At 36.3% G+C, this 22,315-nt stretch overlaps 1 protein-coding gene across 4 annotated transcripts in view; it reads right to left on the minus strand.

The window, feature by feature from the left end:
• Positions 1-5,134: 5,134 nt before the first annotated feature.
• LOC145666401 (unconventional myosin-IXb-like) overlaps positions 5,135-22,315 on the minus strand; it is a 150,438-nt gene continuing 133,257 nt past the window's right edge. For all 4 annotated transcript variants that reach the window (XM_081733611.1, XM_081733610.1, XM_081733608.1 and 1 more), the window contains 5 exons: positions 16,571-16,850; positions 11,407-11,908; positions 8,472-8,727; positions 7,111-7,372; positions 5,135-5,436 (listed from right to left, as the gene is read on the minus strand). In XM_081733611.1, coding sequence (XP_081589737.1) covers positions 5,204-5,436; positions 7,111-7,372; positions 8,472-8,727; positions 11,407-11,908; positions 16,571-16,850 — 1,533 coding nt within the window. In that variant the 3' untranslated portion in view covers positions 5,135-5,203. The remainder of the gene's footprint in view (positions 5,437-7,110; positions 7,373-8,471; positions 8,728-11,406; positions 11,909-16,570; positions 16,851-22,315) is intronic.

Consider the following 22,315-nt stretch of genomic DNA (forward strand, 5'->3'; position numbering starts at 1 on the left):
GCACTGAACCTCCGGGTTCCATAGGCCATAGAGTTAGTTAGTTAGTTAGTTAGTTATAAATTTCAGTACCTAACAACTGACCTCATAACTGGACACCCAAATTTCTGGTTTCTAAGAAAAGTTTGGAAACTCTTTTAAATTAATTTAATTCATTTTGCATATACTACCTGGTTCACTTTCAACATTTATTATATTCTTCGTCTTCTTTAGATTATTCTCGAAAATAAATTTAAAGAAAGGGTCTTCGCTAAGCTCGCCCTTATTTTAAATTTGAGTTACATAAACTAAAGAAATCATGTAGCATTTTTGTCACTTGCGCTTAAATTCGCTGGAATATGTCATTTAATACAGACAAGAGTCATAAGAGAAACTCAGTGGTGTAATCAGATTTAAACATAACTGTAATAACTATGAAGTTATAATCGCATGAAACTCTTCTTACCCTTTACAGAATGTGCTGGCCGTGCTGCGCTATGCATGTTTACACACGTCTCTCCCAAGATATATGAACATGGAGTAATGTCTCAGGTGTGATTTATGCACATGCATCCTGTACCTGTTGCTCCAAATGATCCAATCTCTAATCTTTTCGTCATTTACCATAACCTTTAAGTGACACCACAGGTCCAATGATGATAAATCAAGTGATCTGGAAGGCCATTCCACTGGTCCACGTCGACCAATCCATCGACCAGGAAGTTGTTCATCCAAATACTGATGAACTTGCAATCTATAATGAGGTGGCGCCTTATCATGTTTGTAAAATAGGGGAAAACTGCTATCCGGTGCCGACACTGAGGGAAGAATTGATTGATTTTTAGTTTAGCGTCCCTTTCAGCAGCGAGGCTATATGAGACGTGGACCTACTGATTAACGTGGAATCCGAACCACATGAGCTCCCGCCGGGAATCGAACCCGGGTCTCCCACGCCACTGAGGGAAGAATGAGTTATTCTAACATGTCAAAGTAACGCTCTGTAAAGGTGTATGGATAACAAATGGGGCAATGATACGTGTCCCCCAGATCCCTGCTCACATCATAATTTTCCTTGCACCAACCATTTTACACGAATCTGTCCACTTGGGGTCATCTGGAGAGCAGTAGCGTAGATTTTCTTTCATTACCCCTCCTGTAACAAAGATTTGCTTCATCTGTGTGCAAAATTTGCATTGCAAAGTTGGGGGTTCTGCCGCAATTCTTCCACTGTCTACTCACAAAATTGCACTCTCCGATCAGGGTCATCATGAGAAAGATGTTGCTGCAGTTGCAGCTTGTAAGGATGACACTTATTCGTCTATAAATGGAGGTTTGGCTGTCATGGCATTCCCGTGATAATTGGCGTGAACTGCGCTGTGGAGACTTCAGAAACAATGCGAGCACTGCTGTAGCTGTGCCTTCGTCAGTGCGAGTTCTGGGCCTACTTGATCGTGGCCTGTCCTCGACTGCACCTTTCTCTTCGAACTTGGCCAGTAACTGGAGCATGTTGAGGATGCTTTCATTGAAATCACGAGCTACAGCAGAAATACTTTTACCACACCACACCTTAACGAGCTCGATGTGGTCGACTTCAGCTAATGGGATGGTTCAGCACCTAGAAATAAGAGAAAAATTTGAAAATGAAATGAAATCTTTAAGTTTTACGTCCCACGTTTATGCCGGTTAGGCTAAAGGAGACGATGATGATGAGAGATGAGTGAAATGGTGGAATGAAGAAAGTGGGAGGAAACGGGAGAACTCCACGAGAAAACCCACGAGCACGGTGTTTGTCCACCACAAAGTCCACACGGCGCGAGCTGGAATCGAACCAGCGACCCCAAGCACCGGAGGTAAACGCTCTATCACTGAGCCACCGCGCTCCCAAAAAGAGAAATTTGAGTTTCATGTGATTGTAACTTCGAAGTTATTATAGTTATGTTAAATCTGATTACACCATTGAATATCTCTTAAAATTCTAGCGCCGTTTCATGTACCACATGACTTCCTACTCATTTAAACTTTTTGAGCGAGCACGGTCCCCTAAGACCACTACGTGGCAGAATCCTCTACCTCTAAATTTGGACTGTAGCATTCGCTGTCGCTTAGACGTTAAGAGCATGCAACCTAAATCTCTTATTTCCTGTGGGGCTAGCTGATAATAGCTTAAACACTACAAACCATCAAAGAATGAAAAGACGGAATTTGATGTGTTAAAAGCGGAACACCAAAGGCCAAATGTCATATTTAAAGTGTACGTAACTGTAATGAATTAGGTGGTTAAAGTTGAGTGCTCCTTTTTAGCATTAAGGCTACATATGAGACATGGAATTAGTTTAAGGTGGAATCAAACCCGGAACCTCGAGCACCAAATACATTATTGTACCCATTTCATTAAAGACACTCTTCTGTAAATTGTGTATTTTTCTTACGATAGATATCTATCTATCTTATTGGAAGAACATGTAGTACATGAGACGCTTAATATATGTTTTCCTAAGCTGGAAAATATTTATTTTTTAGGTTACATTTGTGAACTAAACATACATGTGTAGATGAGTCCTTTCTCATCTCTTCACGTAACCCCATTGAGATTCAGGCATTTGTCTCACCAGGGCACCATTTTCTCCAAACCCTTTACAAAAATCAGGGCTCTGGCTATTTAGCACTCCTCATATTCCGCTTCACTTCTCTGTTTCGAAACGTTAACCTTGCAATGCAGACTAATACCGAAAAAAGATGGAAGTAACTCTGCGCTAAATTGAGACCGTATGGAAAAAGGGGCAGCCATTCCCATCCTAATTCTTCAATTTTTGTCTTGTTTGCGTACTGAGTGGGGGTGGGGGCGTTATTGTTAACAAGAGACCAGATCGCTTATGTCGAATTGCGTTTCCTTGGAGAAGAGTTCAGGTTCGACATAAGTGACCTGGTCTCCTGTCAACTGGTGATCAAGGGTGATGAAGAAGTAAAGCAGAATGTAAGAAGAGTGCTAAACAGTCCGAACCCTGATTTTCTGCAACAGATTTGGACAAATTGGTGCAACTGTGAGATAGATGTCTGAATCTCAATGGGGATTACGTAGAAAGATGAGGAAGCACCCATCTACACCTGTATGTACAGCTTACAAACGTATCTTAAAAAATAATTTTTTTACAGCTTAGAGAAACTTATATATTGAACGACCCACGTACTAGCGGGGGCAGCACATTTCTCAGGAACTTCATGAACTCTCTTGTGTATGCACTGGTTTTACTTCGTAGAATTAATCAAATATAGTTCTAGGTAACAGAAGAATTCACATACAGGATTCTTCCTACACACATACATGAACAGAATGGGTAAGTCTACAAATCTAACATATCATAAGGGTAGCACATTCGATAAATAAATACACTCCACCTTAATTTGAAACTAAGAACATTTATTGCTTAACGTATTGGAAGTATATTTTTAATTATATTTTACAAAATGTGTTGATATATATATTTATATATCTACACATATATATAAATTATATTTCTATATATGTGTACTATCTCTGTACAGACTTCTACAAATCAATATAAAAGTAATTCTCTATTATGCACACAAACATACAGCTTTCTTTTTGAGTCACGCCACGCCATGTCACGCAGAAAACATTCGCTCAGCAGCTCTCGTTTTGTTAAAGAGATGGGATCACAAGCAAAAAAGAGTCAATGAAGGCATTTAAGTATACTTGGATGGAAATACAACAAGTCTTACAAGATTCTTTTCCCTTTGAACACGAACACCGAAGCACAGCGTTACAAACAACAATAGTAGTTTAACAATCTCCATATAGAACAATGAACACATTTAAACTCCATGCAGTTACATGGGTCACTCAATTTAAATATATATATATGTATTATCAACGAGTACAATAATCCCTTTTACAAGAACAGTAGGAAAAATATTCGAATTTATTTTAACTGAAATAGATAATAGACTTTATTTGAGGGGGAAAAATATTCTTTCAAACAATATTTTGCATATTAATGATCACAAATATGTTGGATTTGTTTGTTTCATTGTAAAGCACCACAGATTTTGATTCAATCGTAGCTTCCAATTCTACGATAGGCGAAGTTAATGGACTGGAACACTGATCAGTCAGGGAAGTTTTTTAAATTACTTTCTTTTAAAAAATACCCTAAACTTCACGATAATTATACATCACATTATCTATTTTAAAAAGCCTAGTACATGATCTGCTAACATATTTACATTTAAATACATCTCAATCCGAGTATATGAAGCGTTTTATTACTTTCATATCAGAAAATAAAATTATCTGTCACAAACATTCACAGTAAACAATTCAGTCATCTTGATACAGTAACCAACACTTCCTTTATTTTTACGTATGGTGTTGGTAGATTACGAACAAACTCGCACAACAATGGAAAAAGGAAGTATACATGGAAGCAAGAAGAAGAAATAGTGTTTTCTTTCTTGACGTGTAAAAGTTTCCAGCTCGTGACGGCTACACCTGACAATAGTTTTGGCTAAAATATTTCAACGGACAAAATGAAAAATTTCTGACAAATTTACACAGAAAAATCTGCAGTTATAGTTTTCGTAGACCTAAAGTGTTAATTTCAAGTCAGTTGCCGGGCAGCAAAACAGTACAATTTCAATATATACCAGATTTAGATCGCGATTACAGACTGAAATCGCATGTACGTTTTTATTTCTTCCTGGGAACTAACTAAAATCCATATTTACAATAACGTAACATTACTGGACAGTATATTCTCTCGCTATTTCAGTCAGAAATTGAAAAATGGTTTCGCTTTGGGTTTTAGGATATACGTCTACCCTTCGCTTCCTATGTTCCTCTACAGCATTAACATATCTTTTATTTTTCGCTTAAAACTTATTCAAACTAATAGTTTATTTTTACAATAATGGATGAAAAACGAGTTCATATTTACATATCCTTAATATAATTCAAGGAGCATGAAAATTATCGAGTATCGTGCGTTATTTGACCAGACATTTGGAAGAGAGTATATTTACATATTCAACAGAATAAATCATTTAGCCAACAAAACAGTTTTATGAACAAGTAATGGAATGAACAAGAGTGCTTTCTGACCACCGACGTTAGTTTGCTATTCCTTTTTTTTTATATATATATATAGAAAATAAATTCCTCTTCGTTTTATCTTTGAATCTAATCTAATAACAACTATTCAACATTCATTCACACCATAATGGGATCCTCTTCACATTCAACATCGGGCGGGGGATAAGAGGACACCACACTGTTATCAGAAGAAGAATCTCGTTTGACGTTTCGGCACAGAGGACCACTGATGTTTCCTTCATCATCTCCGGAGTCAAGCACACCAGGCAATAGAATGAGACGGGACGGCAATGTATGAGAAAGAGATTCTGTATGTTTTTTGGCAGGAGAACGAAGTGAGAAGTATTTACCTGAAAAACACAATATAATATGAAACTTAGTTTGTCTTACACCTAAATCAATAATATTTATATTAATAGGAAATAATTTCAAGTATATATTTTGTTCCCACTTGTGCAAGATCGTTTCCGTGGTTGTGGTCCCGGGTTCGATCTTTGGTGAGAGCATAGAATTTTGGGTGTTGGCTCAGCATGATGAGGCAGTTGCACAAGCTGCTTAAATTGAAAGACAGAAACTTAATCAAGAAATCTATACATTACAGCGCCCATTTGCTGACTACAACATCCAACTAGAAATTGTCTGTCTGACCTTTGTCGGTAGTAACGGCACAGTTAATTTTATACTTTTTTATATATGGCTTCTAGGGGTCATAGATGTAGTCGCAACATAACTGAAAGATGATTTCAACAATTATAATGTAAATTAAAAGGCACTTACTTTGTTCCTTCAAAATATTATAGATTGTTTAAAAAAAAAAATATTAAATGCTTAATTTTCGCTGAGAGCTGTCAGCACTGCCAAGACTTAGCCAAGGAAAGATATTCTGTATGGAAAGGATGTATGGGAGTTCAATATTTCCACTAACATATACAATCATCTTCCTTCTTGTTGCTCCACAGAATACACACCTTGAATCTTTTTCTTTTTCAGTGATTGGTGACGATGATCAAGATGTCAATGATGTTATTACAACTTTGTCCAAAGTATTTAAGTCCGAATTTAATTTTAATCCTCTCGTTTGATTGAATAGCCTCGTATTCCTGTTTTCTATGAATGGTATTACGTTATGTTATGTTGGATAAACTGAAATTGATCAAAAACCCTTAATTGTTTCGAGATGACCATGGGCAATTTAGACAAAATTGAACTTTCACCGTCGTTATTAACTCTTGAAGAAGAAAGATTGACGATGTGTATATGTGGAGCAGCTAGATGTTTTTATTTATTATTGTAAACATTTATCAAATCCCATACATCCCATCTTCACATAATACCTGTCCTTCCTAAATCTTGACACTGCTGTCAGCGAAAATTCGACGCTTAATATGATTTTTAAAACAAATAATTTAAAGGAAAAAGTAAGTACTTTTGAGTTTATTGATATTTCAACAAGTTTCGAAAAACATTTCAAGACTTTTTTTTTACATACTAAATTCTTGTCTCTTCGATCGTCTGAATGTCTAGGCCTAACAGATACCACTAACAGCAAATCAAAGCTAAATTTAATATATATATATATATATATATATATATATATATATTAGATGAACGGGAGACATATTCTGAGAGTACTTTCTTAATTAAGGAAAATTCGAAACTTTACTATATGGATACAAATACTAAGAGATCTGCTGGAAAAGTTTCTGCAAACTAAGCCTAGTACTACCGGCGACGCTACTGGTCTATTATAAAATTTGAAAGAACAGGCCTTCCTATATTTAAATTATCTTTGTTTGTTTAAGCCTATTCGTTTATTAAATCACAGTAGCTTGAAGAAGTATTCAGAAACCGCTGTTCGTAATGCAACAACTGCTTCAGGCGACACAATTCGCTCACCACACATCTTATTTTTTATGTGTGGAAACACAAAGAAGTTATTGTGTGTTAAATTAGGTGAGTACGGACAATGTTATTAATTCAACACTGCTAAAAAATATATATATAAATCGAAAGTAACTGCTTACCATCTATATCTATCTCTTCGAGCCTCGTAGCACTGGCAACGTCATCTAGACTTCCATCCAAATCTGTGGACAACATATCATCGTCCGACGTGGTACGCGTTAAACTGGGCAATTTGGATGTAAGAAGTGCTTTTTCCTTTTGGATTTCTTGAATGTGGTGCGTTAGGAGAGCTTCTTCAGCGTCTGGATTCAGCGGTGCTTTGTTTTGTCTCGAATCCTCTTCTATCACTTCAATTGGCAGTAGTTCTTCCGTTGTAAAGATCTACGGAGAACAGTAAAATCATTATATTATAATATAACGATAGGTGGTCAAGATACAAGGGAACCTAATTCGGACGTTTAAAAAGTGCCATAAAAGATGTTTCAGAATTTCTATCTCAAAATTAAACATGAAAATATAGAGAAGTTTTAATTTGTCTGTTGTACTGTGTGACATATGAAATCTAGTTTCTACTTCTCAGAATAAAGCCAACAAATTCTTGAAAATAAATAAATAAGCAAGCAAGCAAACGGATGAAAGAAAGTTACGTAACATGTAACTTTGTAAGGAGTACTCCTTAGCGAATATACAGCAATTAGATCTAAACGTCTAGATGAGTAAGGTACGTCGTTCGCATGGTAAATACGCCTGAAAAATATCTGGGAGACAATACAGCGAAAGAGTAATATGAAGTTAGATAACAAAAGACTAACTTCGTGCACGATATGACCCAATGAAAATATTTGTTTCTGTGGGGTTAAACCTTTAGCTTCCTTGAGCCACTGAAATAGTTCTATTACAATATTAAAATGATAGTTTACGGAAACAATTTTACTTATTTTTGAGGATGGAATTCAAAAGCTATATCATAGCACGAACAATTAAAAACACACATAAAAACTTCATAAATCAGTCATACATTAGTAAAGACTACCCAGTACACGAATAAATAGCTCTGAAAGCAACAACATTGATTAAGAAAACGAACCGAGTATGTGTAAGTTTTCAGTTGTGAATATTGGAGCAAAACAGAAACGATAAAGTAAGACTATACATACAGATTTGTCGGTCTGCATTGTGCCGACATCGATGTAGTTCACTCATCTTAAATTACCAGAACACAAATAAATCAAATGTTTTGTAACAGTCAATATATAATCTGAGAAGTGTAAAACCGAGTTAATGCTGTTTTCAAGAATGCAATCAAGATAGAGCCTATCTAGAAAGTTAATCAACTAACCACTCCAGTATTTCTGATCTACCACCGTAGTATTTGAAAGCGTTTCTTTCTTTTAAATATTCTTCGTGTCTGCTACACTACCTTAGTTAATGTGACAGTACTAGATGTAAACAGTATTGTACTGCTCTTCTGATAACTTACCTTTGAACTTCTCAATGAAGACAATCTGTGAGTGGCTGTGTGACATGCTGTGTCAAGGGTATCAATATCAGCAAGTGTGCATCGAACCTTCCTCAATTGTTCTTGTATGATAGTTTCTATGCACAGTGTCTGCTGACCAATGTCATTCAAGGAATCCTGTGCTGGAATTACTTTGTTTGTTCGCAATATACACGGTGCAAAAACAATGGCAAGAGCTCCAGCGTTCATTCGGTTAGCTTCCTCGTGTAGTGCAACTCTAAAAAAAAAGGAGGAAAAAATAACTGAAAACCTCAAGCAACACACAAAATGTATCTATCATACAATATACATCTTCGTTTTACAGTATCTCTATTTGATTTGCTGTGTGTAAACAGTCGCACTAAGGCAACCGTTAGAAATTTTTGATAGTGTCTAGTGTATGATCGTATGGTCTCGAAACAACTGACAAAACTGAAATAACCTTATTTTTTAAATTTCACCACAACGGTTAAACCGTTTCTTCGAAGTGTACTTGTGTCATCTATAGAGATTTTGCTGACCATTCATTCTTTTATTACCTGTTTTCGATAACTACTTTTTCCTGTGTTAATGAAAAAGTAATCCCATGTTATCAAGTTGATCAGTGACTTGCAAAAACTGAATACAAAGTCAATAATAAATGCGAGATTGAGCAGATATTATTATTATTATTATTATTATTATTATTATTATTATTATTTACCTCTCACGATTCCAGCTGATTTTTGTTTAGAAATACTCTTTAGAAAAAAAAAGAAAGGAAGGAAGGAAAAAAGAAATGAAAGGTCATTATCTCCATTTGACAGGTTTACAGTAGAGGAGTCAAATTCAAAAATTGAAGGTGAGTCTCATTTATTTCGTTTCAAAATATACATTCCAAAACGGACATTTTTAGGTTTCCAACATCAATGTTCACAGCTTTTCCCCCCGACGTTCTAAACTACGTCTCAATGTTCCCAGAACACAGAATGTTGTCCATTCCATTATCTTTCATATGGTTTGAAGTCATTATCTTTAAAACCTAAAAAGTTACAGCGTTTAACGGAATCCGCTGAAAAGTTCAAAATACGCTCAGGCGCTTATACAAAATGGCCGCTACAACAAAACCTTCGCGGTTAAAAAATAAATGAATACCAGTTTTCAATTCCCAGAATATGGTACAAACATAGGTTAAAAAAAAAAAAATTGTCAGCAACCATCACTGGTCATACTATTCGGTTCAAAATCTCTTGTTGTCGCGAATTCTGTCGAGGAATTTGAAGCTTAAAATATATAAAACGGTAATCATGCCTGTTGTTCTGTATGGTTGCGAAACATGGTCGCTTACTCTGAAGGAAGAACAAAGGAAGAACATAGACTGAAAGTATATGAGGACAAGATCCTGAGACGAATATTCGGACCCAAGAAGAACGGGAATGGGGAATGGCGGAAACTTCATAACGAGGAACTACATAATTTATACGGTTTACCCAACATTGTTAGGGTCGTCAAGTCTAGGAGGCTCAGGTGGGCAGGTCATGTAGCTAGAATGGGAGAAGGTAGAAACGCTTTCAAAGTCTTGACTGGAAAACCAATCGGAAAACGACAATTAGGAAGATATAGGTGCAGATGGGAGGACAATATTAAGATGGATCTCGCAGAGATAGGAATACAAAGTAGAAACTGGATCCAATTGGCTAAGGATAGAAGTCAGTGGAGAGCTTTTGTGAACGCGGTATTGAACCCCGGGTTCCATAGGCCACATAGTTAGTTACCATCACTGGTCGATTTTATTTGGACTGACCCTGGTAAGAACACATTCACTGAGTGTATCACCAAGCTAGGGGGAGAACGGGAAGTCACTAGTAATTTTAAAATCTGCTCTAAAAGTGTAAAATCCAGAATGTTATGATAAATGATCGAGAAAGAAAACATCGCCATTGCTTTTATTAAGACAGTTAAAAACTGAATCTTTTGATGTGTTATATTTTTCACGAAACCAAGGTAAGTTTCCTCCTGACGAAAGCTTCCAACGTAACCAACTCCTCCCCTCCTAAAGACATTCTCTCTCTCTCTCTGTTGTAAAACTAGCTGAAATACCCGTTCTTCGCACGGGGAGAATAGGTTTATGGGAAATATTTGAAATCCCTTCTTCCTTAGAACATTTATTTCAATGAATACGCTTTTAATCAAATTTGATATGATTAAAAAATCCAGCTTAAACTGTGAAAAATCCAACTTGAACTTGACATCTTTTTGACGCGGAAAACTATGAATTCGACACTAATCTGTCAGTTTTTTATATTTTATTTTTCATCTCTCCACCCCATCCTCTGCAAATGTTGATTTAAACGGCATTTGGAACGTCACTATTCATTTCTGCGACCCCGACAAATATGGATTCGACATTAATAGCAGTCATTTTGAATTATTTTTACATGTCACATTCTCCTCCTCCCCCATCTAGAGTGAGCTGAACTTGAATTTAAATGGCATTTGGAATGTCATTCTTTACCTAAGCGAGCCCAAAAACTATGGATTCGACAGTAATACCGCCCGTTTCTTATAATAAAAATTCTCTCCTCTGTTCGTCCCTCCCAATCTCCTAGGAGTGCTCAGAGAACCTTGTTCCCACTGGGGACTGACCTTGGAATTAAAGGGCACCAAAACTGTCAGCAATCAACTTAGGGACGCGGAAAGCTATGGATTAGACACTAATATCGATTGTTTTAGATCATTTTTATCTCCTCCTCCCTCTAGATGTGTGAAGGGTTCTTATCCCGACAGTACTCTTTTCTTGACTGTAATATGTGTGCCAAGTTTGCTTAAAGTTCCTCCGAATGTTCCCGAGATATACTGGAACATACAAACGAACATACATCATTTTATATATATAAAGATAAAAATTAATAACTTGATAGAATTACATACTCCTTACCTTGCTAAGTGAAATATCAACCTTTCCATGAGATTAAAATTTGCGGTTGGAAGCTTCTTCAAAATAGTGAAAAGCGTAGCCACTCTGTCCTGAGGATCGGTGAGACTTGCAGCACGGAGGAAATCCTCGTAGCACTCAAAGGTAAGCAACGGTTCTGGCATATCTCGAAAGAAACATTTCAACACTGAAGTTAGAACATGAACCTGATAATTTTCAAATTTCACATCATCAATGTTTTCTTCTAGTTTTTGCTTCAGTTCTTTGACTTTGGAGCTAACCCCAGATTTTCGGTAGACACCCTCTGTGTAGAGACCATACATTTCAATGGTTGTGATCAGCCTATCCACTACAACGGGAATCTTGCTATCCTCGCCTAGCAAACTAGCAAGGGATACTCCGAAAATCTTGCCTCCGCCACCTGCTGATGCCACTTTAGGTTCTTCCTTTCCACACTCTTGGGTAACCTTTGTGTAACATTTTTTATGGCAAGTCAATTTGCAATCTGAAATGAAACACAGGTATAGGATTAATAAACAGATCATCCTACAGGATTCTTTCACGAAATCAATATGTTATTAAAAATAAGTTCATTTAATCTGATTTCAAAAAATCATTACCTGGTCAACTGGTACAATGTTCGAATATTTCTTTCGCTGAACATTAATCTTCGAAGGTTAACCTGATAGTCTGAATCTCAAACGGTGATTATGTCAAGTTAAAATGGTGCCAGACTCAAGATAACCTGGCCTCTGACCATAAAGTTTGGGTTAAAGTGTTTTCAAAACTAGAAACAAATTGACGTTTGAAGAAGCACGTGGTACGCTGTTGCCATTTCGTGCGCATCATGTGTCATCAGCTGGAACTGTCCTGTGAGTCTAAACAAAAAAGAAAATTTCTGAATATTGGTTTGTCTGGAATGGATGAAAGGATATGTTCGTCATCCTAGTTTGTACATGTTGGTAAGGGGGAGCTTTTTTCCCCTTCAAATCACTTCCACGTACAAAGAAACGAAATACTTTTCTTAAATTCTGAAAACATGTGTTTACTATTTAGCGGCAACATTGGAATGTTGAGGTCTGTTGCCAAGGAAACCCTCCACCCACTGTTACTAAAATGGCGTTTATGATTCGACCCTCGCTGAGTGACCGCAATAACTAAGTGACGTAGATTCCCTTCTTCAAAACAAATTTGCACGTGTTTTTGAGCTGTCAATTTGTTTCTAGTTTTGAAAGCACTTTAGTAATGTCAAGTTGTATAGGTCATGGAGTTCGTATTGCCACTGTTGAAGGCTATTAACAAAAACTTAAAAAGGATTTTTATCTATTATTGGAAGGACTATAAAGTCACGTTTCCTGCGATTTTGTAATAAGATACAGATCACGGAAATCATCAAGTAACACTGCAATCCACACCACACAAGCCATCAAGTAGACTAAGGTTTACAGGTAACGCAATGAAACTGGCTCCACCTATAATGCGACAGAGTTACCGACCTATGAATGTTACTACCCAGGGCAATGAAACGTTAGCTACACAGATATTTATGCGAAGCCCAAAAGAAATCAAAGACAAGAGCCTTTCGTGAGTTAGACATTTCCCTAAGAACTCTGGGGCGTCTGATGCAACGTCTACCTTTGAAACTGTATCGGCCAAGACAAGGTGATGGCATCATTCGGAAAGTGTGTTAGTCAGACGAAGTAAATTACAGCAACAATATGATAATCACGACTTCTATTTACAGCAAGATTGTTCTTCTCCCCATTATGCTGTAACAGTTTCTTCACAACGAATTACCCAATCGCTGGATAGATCGACGAGGGCCACTTGAATGGCTACCATCATCACCAGATCTCACCTCAATGGATCTTTTCTTTCCGAGTGTTAAAGATAAAGTATTTTTCAGAAAACCACGCACTATTAACGACGTGATAAAGAAATTAATAACAGTAAAAACTTCTGTGCCAAAGTGTTGATTTTTAGTTTAGCGTCCCGTTCACCAGCGCGGCTATATGGGACGTGGAATCCGAACCACATGAGCTCCTACCGGGAATCGAATCCGGGTCTCCCACGACACTGTTCCAAAGTGTGCTTGAGTGTTGAAACTAGACTACAGATATGTGTAAATGCTGAAGACCGACACTTTCAGTGATTGTACTTAATTTAATTTTTATATTATTATGATTGTCACCTCATAAACTTGTTTTTTTCAGAATCAAGAACTCATTATATAATACGTAACTACTAATAAAGGAACAGCAATGTATTTTCGAAGTATTACATCTTATCAGCGGGAAGCCACGGGAACAGAGGTTGCTACACACAAAGAATGATGAACCGTTCATAATTATCAAAATATTTACTGATTTATAATTAAAATACACCAAAGTTTGCTTAAGTAACAATTTGGCATGTTTATCTTGTTCGCACGAAATTAAATCTTTTATATATATATTAGGGTGGTCCAAAAACATATGAAAAAACTCAAGTTTTGAATTCACTAATGGGTCACTTGTTATTTTATTTCTACCAGTCACATGCATTCATGAGGAAAAAATCACTATATTTAGAGGTCGCTCAATCTTGCACAATATTTAACCGCTTAACTTAAAACCACGAATATATTCGTGCAAGGGAAAAAGATCTGAATGTGATTATAAATTGAAACGACGATCCCTTACGTTGCGCTCTATGCATCTGAATACATGGGTGTCCGCTAGGTGTGGGTAACGTTCATTCAGCTAGTTTTGGCTAGTATTTTGTGTTGGAGGCCATTACTTATTAACAGAGTGATGCTTTTTCTCTGTGAAATAGTTTTTTTTTTTTTTTTTTTTTTTTTTTTTCAAAAAAAGAATACAATAATTCGCAATTGATTGAATGGAATATTTACTTATAATGTAAATTTCTGGTCTCGAAGGAAGGGGGGTCCTGACCCCCCTTCACCCCTGGCTACGTGCCTGATCATAACGAAAAATTTATGAATGCAGCATTTACGGCGATGAAAAGGCATTTATGGTATCTGTCTGAATACCTAATGCCTCTTTCACTTTTTGATCCCCGCGTGTCAGATTCAACAAAGCAAGCGATAGCCAACAATATGGTAGTCAAACCTGAAAAGAAGAAAGATATGAAAAGAGCAGATGGGAACAATTTCACGACGGCAGCTCAGCTGGAATCTTATGCTACAAGGCGCTCCACCATATTCTTCAATGTACTTCTGAACGATGGTGAAGAACAGGCAAAATCTTTCCTTCAAAAAGATCCTTCGTCTTAGATAACAAATGAAGTATGCCAAAAAATGAATACAAGTGTTGGAAACCTAGCTGTTGTAAATGATTGTGCTGAAAGAGCTGTTGCCCTTATTCAAGCTTACAACAGTTCTATAACGAAAGATGAGGCCCAGAAACAATACTGTTCGTGTTGTTGCTCTACACCGTAAGAAAATCAAAGACTTTAAGAAGGCTACACTAAAAAAATATTAAATTATGAACAAAAACATTTTTAGATGTGATTTAATAACGAACAGATGCAGTATGGAAGTGAATATGGAATATGATATAATTTTATTACGTTGTAACGAATATTACCTAGGTACATTAAAAACTGTCAACTTTGAGCGAGTACTTAAACATATGGTAGAGCCTTAATATTTTGCAGTTTTGTTTGTTGACGTCATAGGAATAAAGGAAGGAATGCCCAGATTAAAATTCGTAAGTTGATTTTTTTGGACCACCCTAAATATATATATATATAATTGTTTAAAGAGAGCATTATTAAGTATCAATGGATTATTATACTGTGCTCCGTGTATATATATATACACAGGGAAGCTTCAATCAACATATTTTGAACATTGTGTACTTTCCATAGAACAAAACTATCCACAGGTTTTTTAGTCTCTAAGAGCTTATTTCTTTATGCAGTTATTCTTATTCCTTATAAGTATCACAAATTAAAGATAAAGACCACTTTCCGAACCCACTCGTGACTATATGGTTAGAGTACGCGCATTTCGATTTCCGATGAGATAGCTCGAATCCCACGTTGAGCTGTATTTCCATGTCTCATATAATATCGCTGCTGCAGGGATGCTAAAATCACATCCAACCAACCACCTCATTCTTTCTGTTTACACACTTCCAAGTTAATTATCACTAAACACTACTTACGCCCAAATTCTTTTATAAATATATATCACGTGGTGTTATTTACTGGAGTGGGTACTTAAATCATCTTCCTCTCTCATAACTCATCCCATATCATGCCAAAACACAGTACATGATAATTCATCTGCAACACTATATTTGCAATATATAATCGTATGTCTCTGCGATCGAAGCTTATGAAATGTTAAATGTGTATTGTCACACCTGAACTTTTGAAAACTTTAAACTCCTATGGAAATTACTACTGTTGTACTGTTTGGAACTACCCATAATTTAGCATCAAAATTTATTCACGTTATCTTAAGTCAGTTTACTGATCTTAACTTGCCTCGTGACAGTGTCAACACCGGGTCAATAAAGAACTAATTTGGCTGCACGGAAGCAAAAACAATATGAAAATTCTAAACAATAATTTATGCTAGAGGGAGTAACTTGCCACGACAATTATTTTCTTACATGAAATTCACAAACTTTGATCCCTCCATACGACAGAAACAGGTCATTTCGAAGTTCTATGTTTCGTTAATCACTACGTAAGGAGCAAAAACACAAGAATCCTTTGAAATGAAATGAAATCGTTTAGTTTTACATCCCACGATTATGCCGGCTAGGCTGAAGGAGACAGTGACGATGAGAAATGAATGAAAATGTTGAAATGAAGAAAGTGGGTGAAACTAGAGAACCCAAAGAAAATCCACGAACATGGTCTTTGTCCATCACAAAGCCCAACTGGCGAGATGGGATCGAGCCACGAACCCCACACACCAGAGGTAAACGCTCTACCACTGTGCCACCGTCCCCCCCCCCCTTCCCCACAAGAATCCTTTGACTTTATTCAATGTATCATTTAAGTGTTCATAGCACAAGTATTAAAAATACAATAAAATATTGCCATTTTCTGGGCATATGTTTTGGTACGAGGATGGAACTACTGTTATGACACTAAGAAGGAAATATTTTATAAATTGATAAAGAAAAAGGACACTCGGAATTGCACTTACTTTGACAGACAAGACTTCTTTCTATTGGCCACATGAAAAACGATGAACAGATTTCACACGCTGTAGGAATATTAATAATGGTTAAAACGAAGTTATGGCCAGCATGCAGAATGGACTCTTCCACCTTTCGCTTCTTCTCTTTCTTTCGTTTCGTTTTTGGTTTCTCATCCAATCGATTCACGTTCATAAATTCATTCATGAAACCTCGGAAAGCGTTCACACCCATTGTCACTGGGAAGTCTTCTCTAGTATTTTCATGATTACATACAGTCTCCATTACCTAAAGGAAGCACATAAATAACAATTACAAAATATAAGCCATTATTCAACATATCACAATGATAAATCTAGTCCAGGGCAGAAAAAAAATATAACTGATGCAACGCACGAGATAATTTTTTTAAATATTGCATAGTATTTTAAAATTATATTTCGAGCATTATTTTTTCTTGTCCATCATTAGATTTTACTGGCTGTAATCTTGAATTCAATATCACTGTTTTAAACGAGAACATGATTGTTCAGTATGTCAATTAAGATTGTCTTTCAACCAGAAAGCGATTAACGCAAACTGTTTTACAGTGTAGTATTACCTTGGAATCTTGTAACGGTCATTTCTCTCATTACAGAAAGAAGAAAGCCCGGAATGAGTAAAATCTCAAAACGAATCGAAATCCCGAGTGATATAAACAATTTTGTAAAATTTACTTTCACGTCATAAAAAAAAAAAATTACCGGTTATAAAACTATTTTTATTTATGGTTTACAACCGGTAATTTTTTTTTTTATGACGTGAAAGTAAATTTTACAAAATTGTTTATATCACTCGGGATTTCGATTCGTTTTGAGATTTTACTCATTCCGGGCTTTCTTCTTTCTGTAATGAGAGAAATGACCGTTACAAAATTGGCGACCTTCAGCTTTAGGATTTGTATAATATTTATAGTTATAACTAAGATATGTACTACCGTTCTTAGAATTTATAAGGTTGTTGCTTTCTCAAATGAGGTATTGTTAATTACTCATTGGTGGAGATTTTGTTGGGGAATGTTTGAGATGTGTAGCCGATATGATGAAAAAAAATATATGAGTCTTAGTAAGTCGAGTGTAGATCGACATGCACCTGAGAAACATAGTTGTTGTGAAAGTACATGTGATTCTAATAATAATATATCAATAAACTGTGAAAGTTGTGGGAATTGGTTTCATACAAATTGTGTGCAACTATCGTCAGAAGAACTTAAAATATTGAAAGAACATGATGGTAGCTGGTATTGTTTAAACTGTCAGGCACAAAGAGAAATAAGTTTAAATGATGAAGTTAGTGAAGGTGCAAGCGTTGCTAATAAGGAGGATAGAGGAGTAAAAAGTGTACCGACAATCGAAATTAGTGGGGGTCCACTTCTGGAAACTCTAAAAAACCTGATTACCGGATTGGAAACTAGAATTGACACCAAAATGGCAGTGATCACCGGATTAGAGACAAAAATTGACATTAAATTATCCGCGCATATGTGTGAATTAAAATCAGAAATGCTAAAAATGTCTAATGATATGTCTTTACTTAAGGAATCTTTGAGTAATATGAAAACAGAATTAACTCATGATTTAGGACAGGTTAGATTAGAAATTAGCGATACAAAGACTCAATGCATGGAAAGTATAAGTGAGCTTCAAACTAATTTTTCCAAAGAATTGAGTGATATTGTAACCGATATTAATACTGTTAAAACAGATGTAGACAATATAAAATTAGGATTAACGGAGACTAACGAAAACCTAGATGTAAAAATTGAATCTGTAGTGAAAGAAATGTCTGATTTAAGGGTAGAAATAAGTAAAGTTAATATTGATTGTCAAAAAGAAGTTAAAATTGTAAAAGAGCAACAAGCTGACGATAGCCGAAAAATGCGCGAACTTAACGAGGCTACCGTTAACATGGTAAAGGTACTCGAAAGAGATGTAATTGAGGCTTATAGACATAACCGGGACCAGTGTAGGCAGAATATGGAAAAGTTGAAGGAATCTGTACAAAACCAAATTTCCGAAGCCCAAGATAAATGCGAAACTCTTCTCCGCGAGAAGTTAGATAGACAAGAAGAATCTTCCGCTAATAATGATAGTAGTCGGGATAAAATATTTCAGAAAAGTAGATTCGAAGTTGATGTTTCAGAGGGCGACAATAACGAAACTAAGATATACAATTTAGATGGAGGGCGGATCGATGGTACATCTTCGCGTAGGAGATTTTCTTCAACCGATTCGGAGGAAGAAGGAAATTGTCATCGGAATGATAAGCGAAAACGTCATAGAAATAGAAATTATCGAAGTGAACCTCCTGTCTTAAATTGCAGTACTGTAAATTGCGAACCCCTTTCGGAGTTACCGGCAGAAAACGTGCATTGGGGAAATAGCCCGTCACAAAAGCGATGTGCTGGTTCTTATTTAAAAGAATTACATCATTTTCCAAAATTTGATGGGAAAATGACACAAGGAACTGCGCAAATTTTCTTGGATGACCTAATCCAAACGATGAACATGTATGTTCTTACCGAGCAAGACCGAATATATATAATAGGGAGGTGTTTGGAAAAATCTGCTAAGATTTGGTATCGAAGTGTCGCGAACCAAATAAAAACCTTTCAAGATTTTGTTAGGTTCTTCAAGCTGCAATATATATCTGAACGGATGGAGAGGGCACAGAAGCGTCGTCTCTATTCGTTGAGATATGATCGCACAAAATATTCTTCACTGCTGGATTTTGTCCGTTATATTGTAGAAACATATAATTCGACTGTGACGGTACCATCGGATCAAGAACTAAAAGATCTGATCTTAGAATGTTTACCTATGGAGGAATCCAAAATTTTGAAGTTAGGGTCTGTTAGTAATGTGCAAGATTTGGTTCTTAGGATAGCCGAACTAGAATGTAGTCCTAACAGCCAGTTTGATAGTCACAGTGGTCAAAAATTCCAAATCAAGAAACAACCGAATGTGAGGCAAACCTTTGTTAATCAGAGAAAAAAAGCTGGTATAGATAATGCGGTGCAAACAGATCCGATGAATGTCGAAACTTCTGTAAAAGAAACTCTTCCAAATCAACAATTTAGAAATGGGGCTGGAAATTCACAACGTCGGAACTGGAAGAGTAATCGAAAATTTAAGAGAAGTTGGGGAGGAAACGAAATTAAGAAAAATCACCCTGTTTCGGAAATTCAAAACTCACCTATGATGTATGGAAATATACCGCTGCCGTACATCATACCAGGGATGTATAATATAAAATCGCCATTTGTACAAGGTCCTCCTGTACCAGTCGTGAGTTCTCCTTTCCCTTCTCATATTCCAGTGATGACGACAGTCACTTCTTCTTTACATCCGCCTTATCCCTCTGTGACTTGGAGCGATGAACACTAGTAATCCTTCCGTTTCGACTAACAATTTTCAGGCCTCGGAAAACAGGTTGAGCAGTCACCTTTAAGGGGAGACGATGACTGCTCAACGAAACTTCTCTCCCCACATGAAAATTTCGATAAAACTTGCGATACAGATTATTCGCTTACCGGTTTTCGAGAAAATTTAGAAATAACTCCTTTTAAGTTAGTAACTTATTTTGTTTTAAAGGAAGAAGAAGAGGATACTATACACCATGACTATGAGATTTTTCCTTCCCCTTCGGTGAACTGTGAAGTTGGGGGGATGCAAATAAAATGTATATTGGATACGGGAGCTGAGTTAAATTTGTTAAATTATAATATTTGGACGAGACTACAAAATTCTTTTCGGTCGGCGAAGTTAAAACCTACGCCCAGAATCCATTTAAATGCTTTTGCTGGGAAAGATGACTTTTCAGTTAAGGGCTTATTACAGTTAACCCTTAATATTCAAGGAAATTTATTTGATGTCCCATTCTTTATCGTTAAAGATATGAAAGCTGGACTGTTATTGGGATCACCTTTCTTTGCAAAATTTCAAGTAGTTTTGGATAGTGAAAACCGTAAACTTATTTTGAACAACAATAATTCCGAAAAGGTAATTTTAGATCTATCTTATCCAAAAATCTTATTAGTACATCTTGATAATAAAGTGTCTGATGAATGTAATGTACCCTCTTCTCCTAATAAATGTGATATGGATTTCGGAGAAATTTCCGAAACTGAAATCAATGAATACATTAATAAGCGTGAAGATTTAGATGCCGATGTTAAAGTTAAACTGCAGACATTGTTATTTAAGTATAAACATCTATTTTGTGAATATCCAAAACCGATAAAATGTGAACCCTATAAAATTGAATTAAGTGATCAGGATCCTGCCGTCGGAAAAATTTATCCCATTCCTCAGGCCATGCAAAAGGAATTTGAAGAAGAGCTAAATAAATGGGTTAGACTGGGAATTGCTAAAGAACATCCTAGTAGCTATAGGAACCCGATACATTGTGTAAGAAAAGCTTCGGGGGGTGTGAGACCAGTGATTGATCTTCGCTTGTTGAACAATAAGGTCATAAGTCCGAGAATTCAAGTCGAATCCATAAACGAAATCCTCTCACGAATTTCGGGAGCAAAAGTCTTTAGTACAATGGATGCGACCATGGGTTACTATGGCGTCAGACTGCATCCTGATTCATTTCAGTGTACTAGTTTTATCTACTTAGGGCGGCAATATGTACTCTGTGTCTTGCCTATGGGACTCAAATCTAGCCCTAGTATATTTCAAAACATTATGAATTCTTATTTCGGATTAGATACTCGGCATTTTGTAGTTGTATACTTGGATGATTTACTTTGTTATAGTTCAAACGTACTGGAACATTTTAACCATTTGGAAAAACTATTCAAAATTCTCGAATTTGGAAACTTTGCCTTAAATTTCAAAAAATGTCAATTCGTGCAAACAGAAATTTTGTTTTTAGGACATGTAGTTAATGGATCTGAAGTGAAATCAAATCCGAAGCATAATGAGGCAATTAAGTGTTTCCCGATTCCTAAAACTAAGAAAAAGTTACGATCTTTCCTAGGAATCCTTTCATGGAGAAGAAAATTTATTCCCCAATTTGCTGCATTAACTGCGCCTTTCTTCGACCTATTAAAGAAAGATAAAAAGTACCAACTTACTCCTGAATTATTAGAACGGTTCTACCAGTTGAGGACGTTACTGAGTGAGCCTCCTGCACTCAGTCAACCCGATTTCTCAAAACCTTTCCACTTGTTCTCGGATGCGTCATTGGAAAATTTAGCCGGTTATCTTGGACAGTACGACGAAACCGGAGAACTGTTAGTTATCGAGTACGCAAGCCGTAAGTTAAAATTATCTGAAATCTCCTATTCTATTTTTCAGTTGGAACTTTTAGCGGTCCTGTTCTTGTGTGAACGCTTCTCCTATTATATCCTGGGCAGGCAAGTCACAGTTCATTGTGATAATAATGCTGTGACCTATGCGTTCACATTACAAAACTTAGATACGAGGACAACAAAAATTTTATTAAAGTTACAGCGGTTCGACCTCCGGTTCGAACACTATAAAGGAACCGACAATAAAATAGCAGACATATTAAGTCGTAATACTCCTGAATGTAATGCTGAACCTAGTAACTACCAAATAAATTTTGTAAATTATAATTCTGATACCTGGTTTGAGATGAATGAATTGGCAAACTTACAATCGTCAGATAAGTATTGCTGCGAGTTGAGAAATAAGTTAAATACTGCAACAGTACCTGATCGAGTTAAAGTTAATGATAACCTA

Source organism: Thermobia domestica, chromosome 12 (genome assembly GCF_964235325.1).
Source record: "Thermobia domestica chromosome 12, izTheDome1.hap1.1, whole genome shotgun sequence".
Classification (NCBI taxonomy): domain Eukaryota; kingdom Metazoa; phylum Arthropoda; class Insecta; order Zygentoma; family Lepismatidae; genus Thermobia; species Thermobia domestica.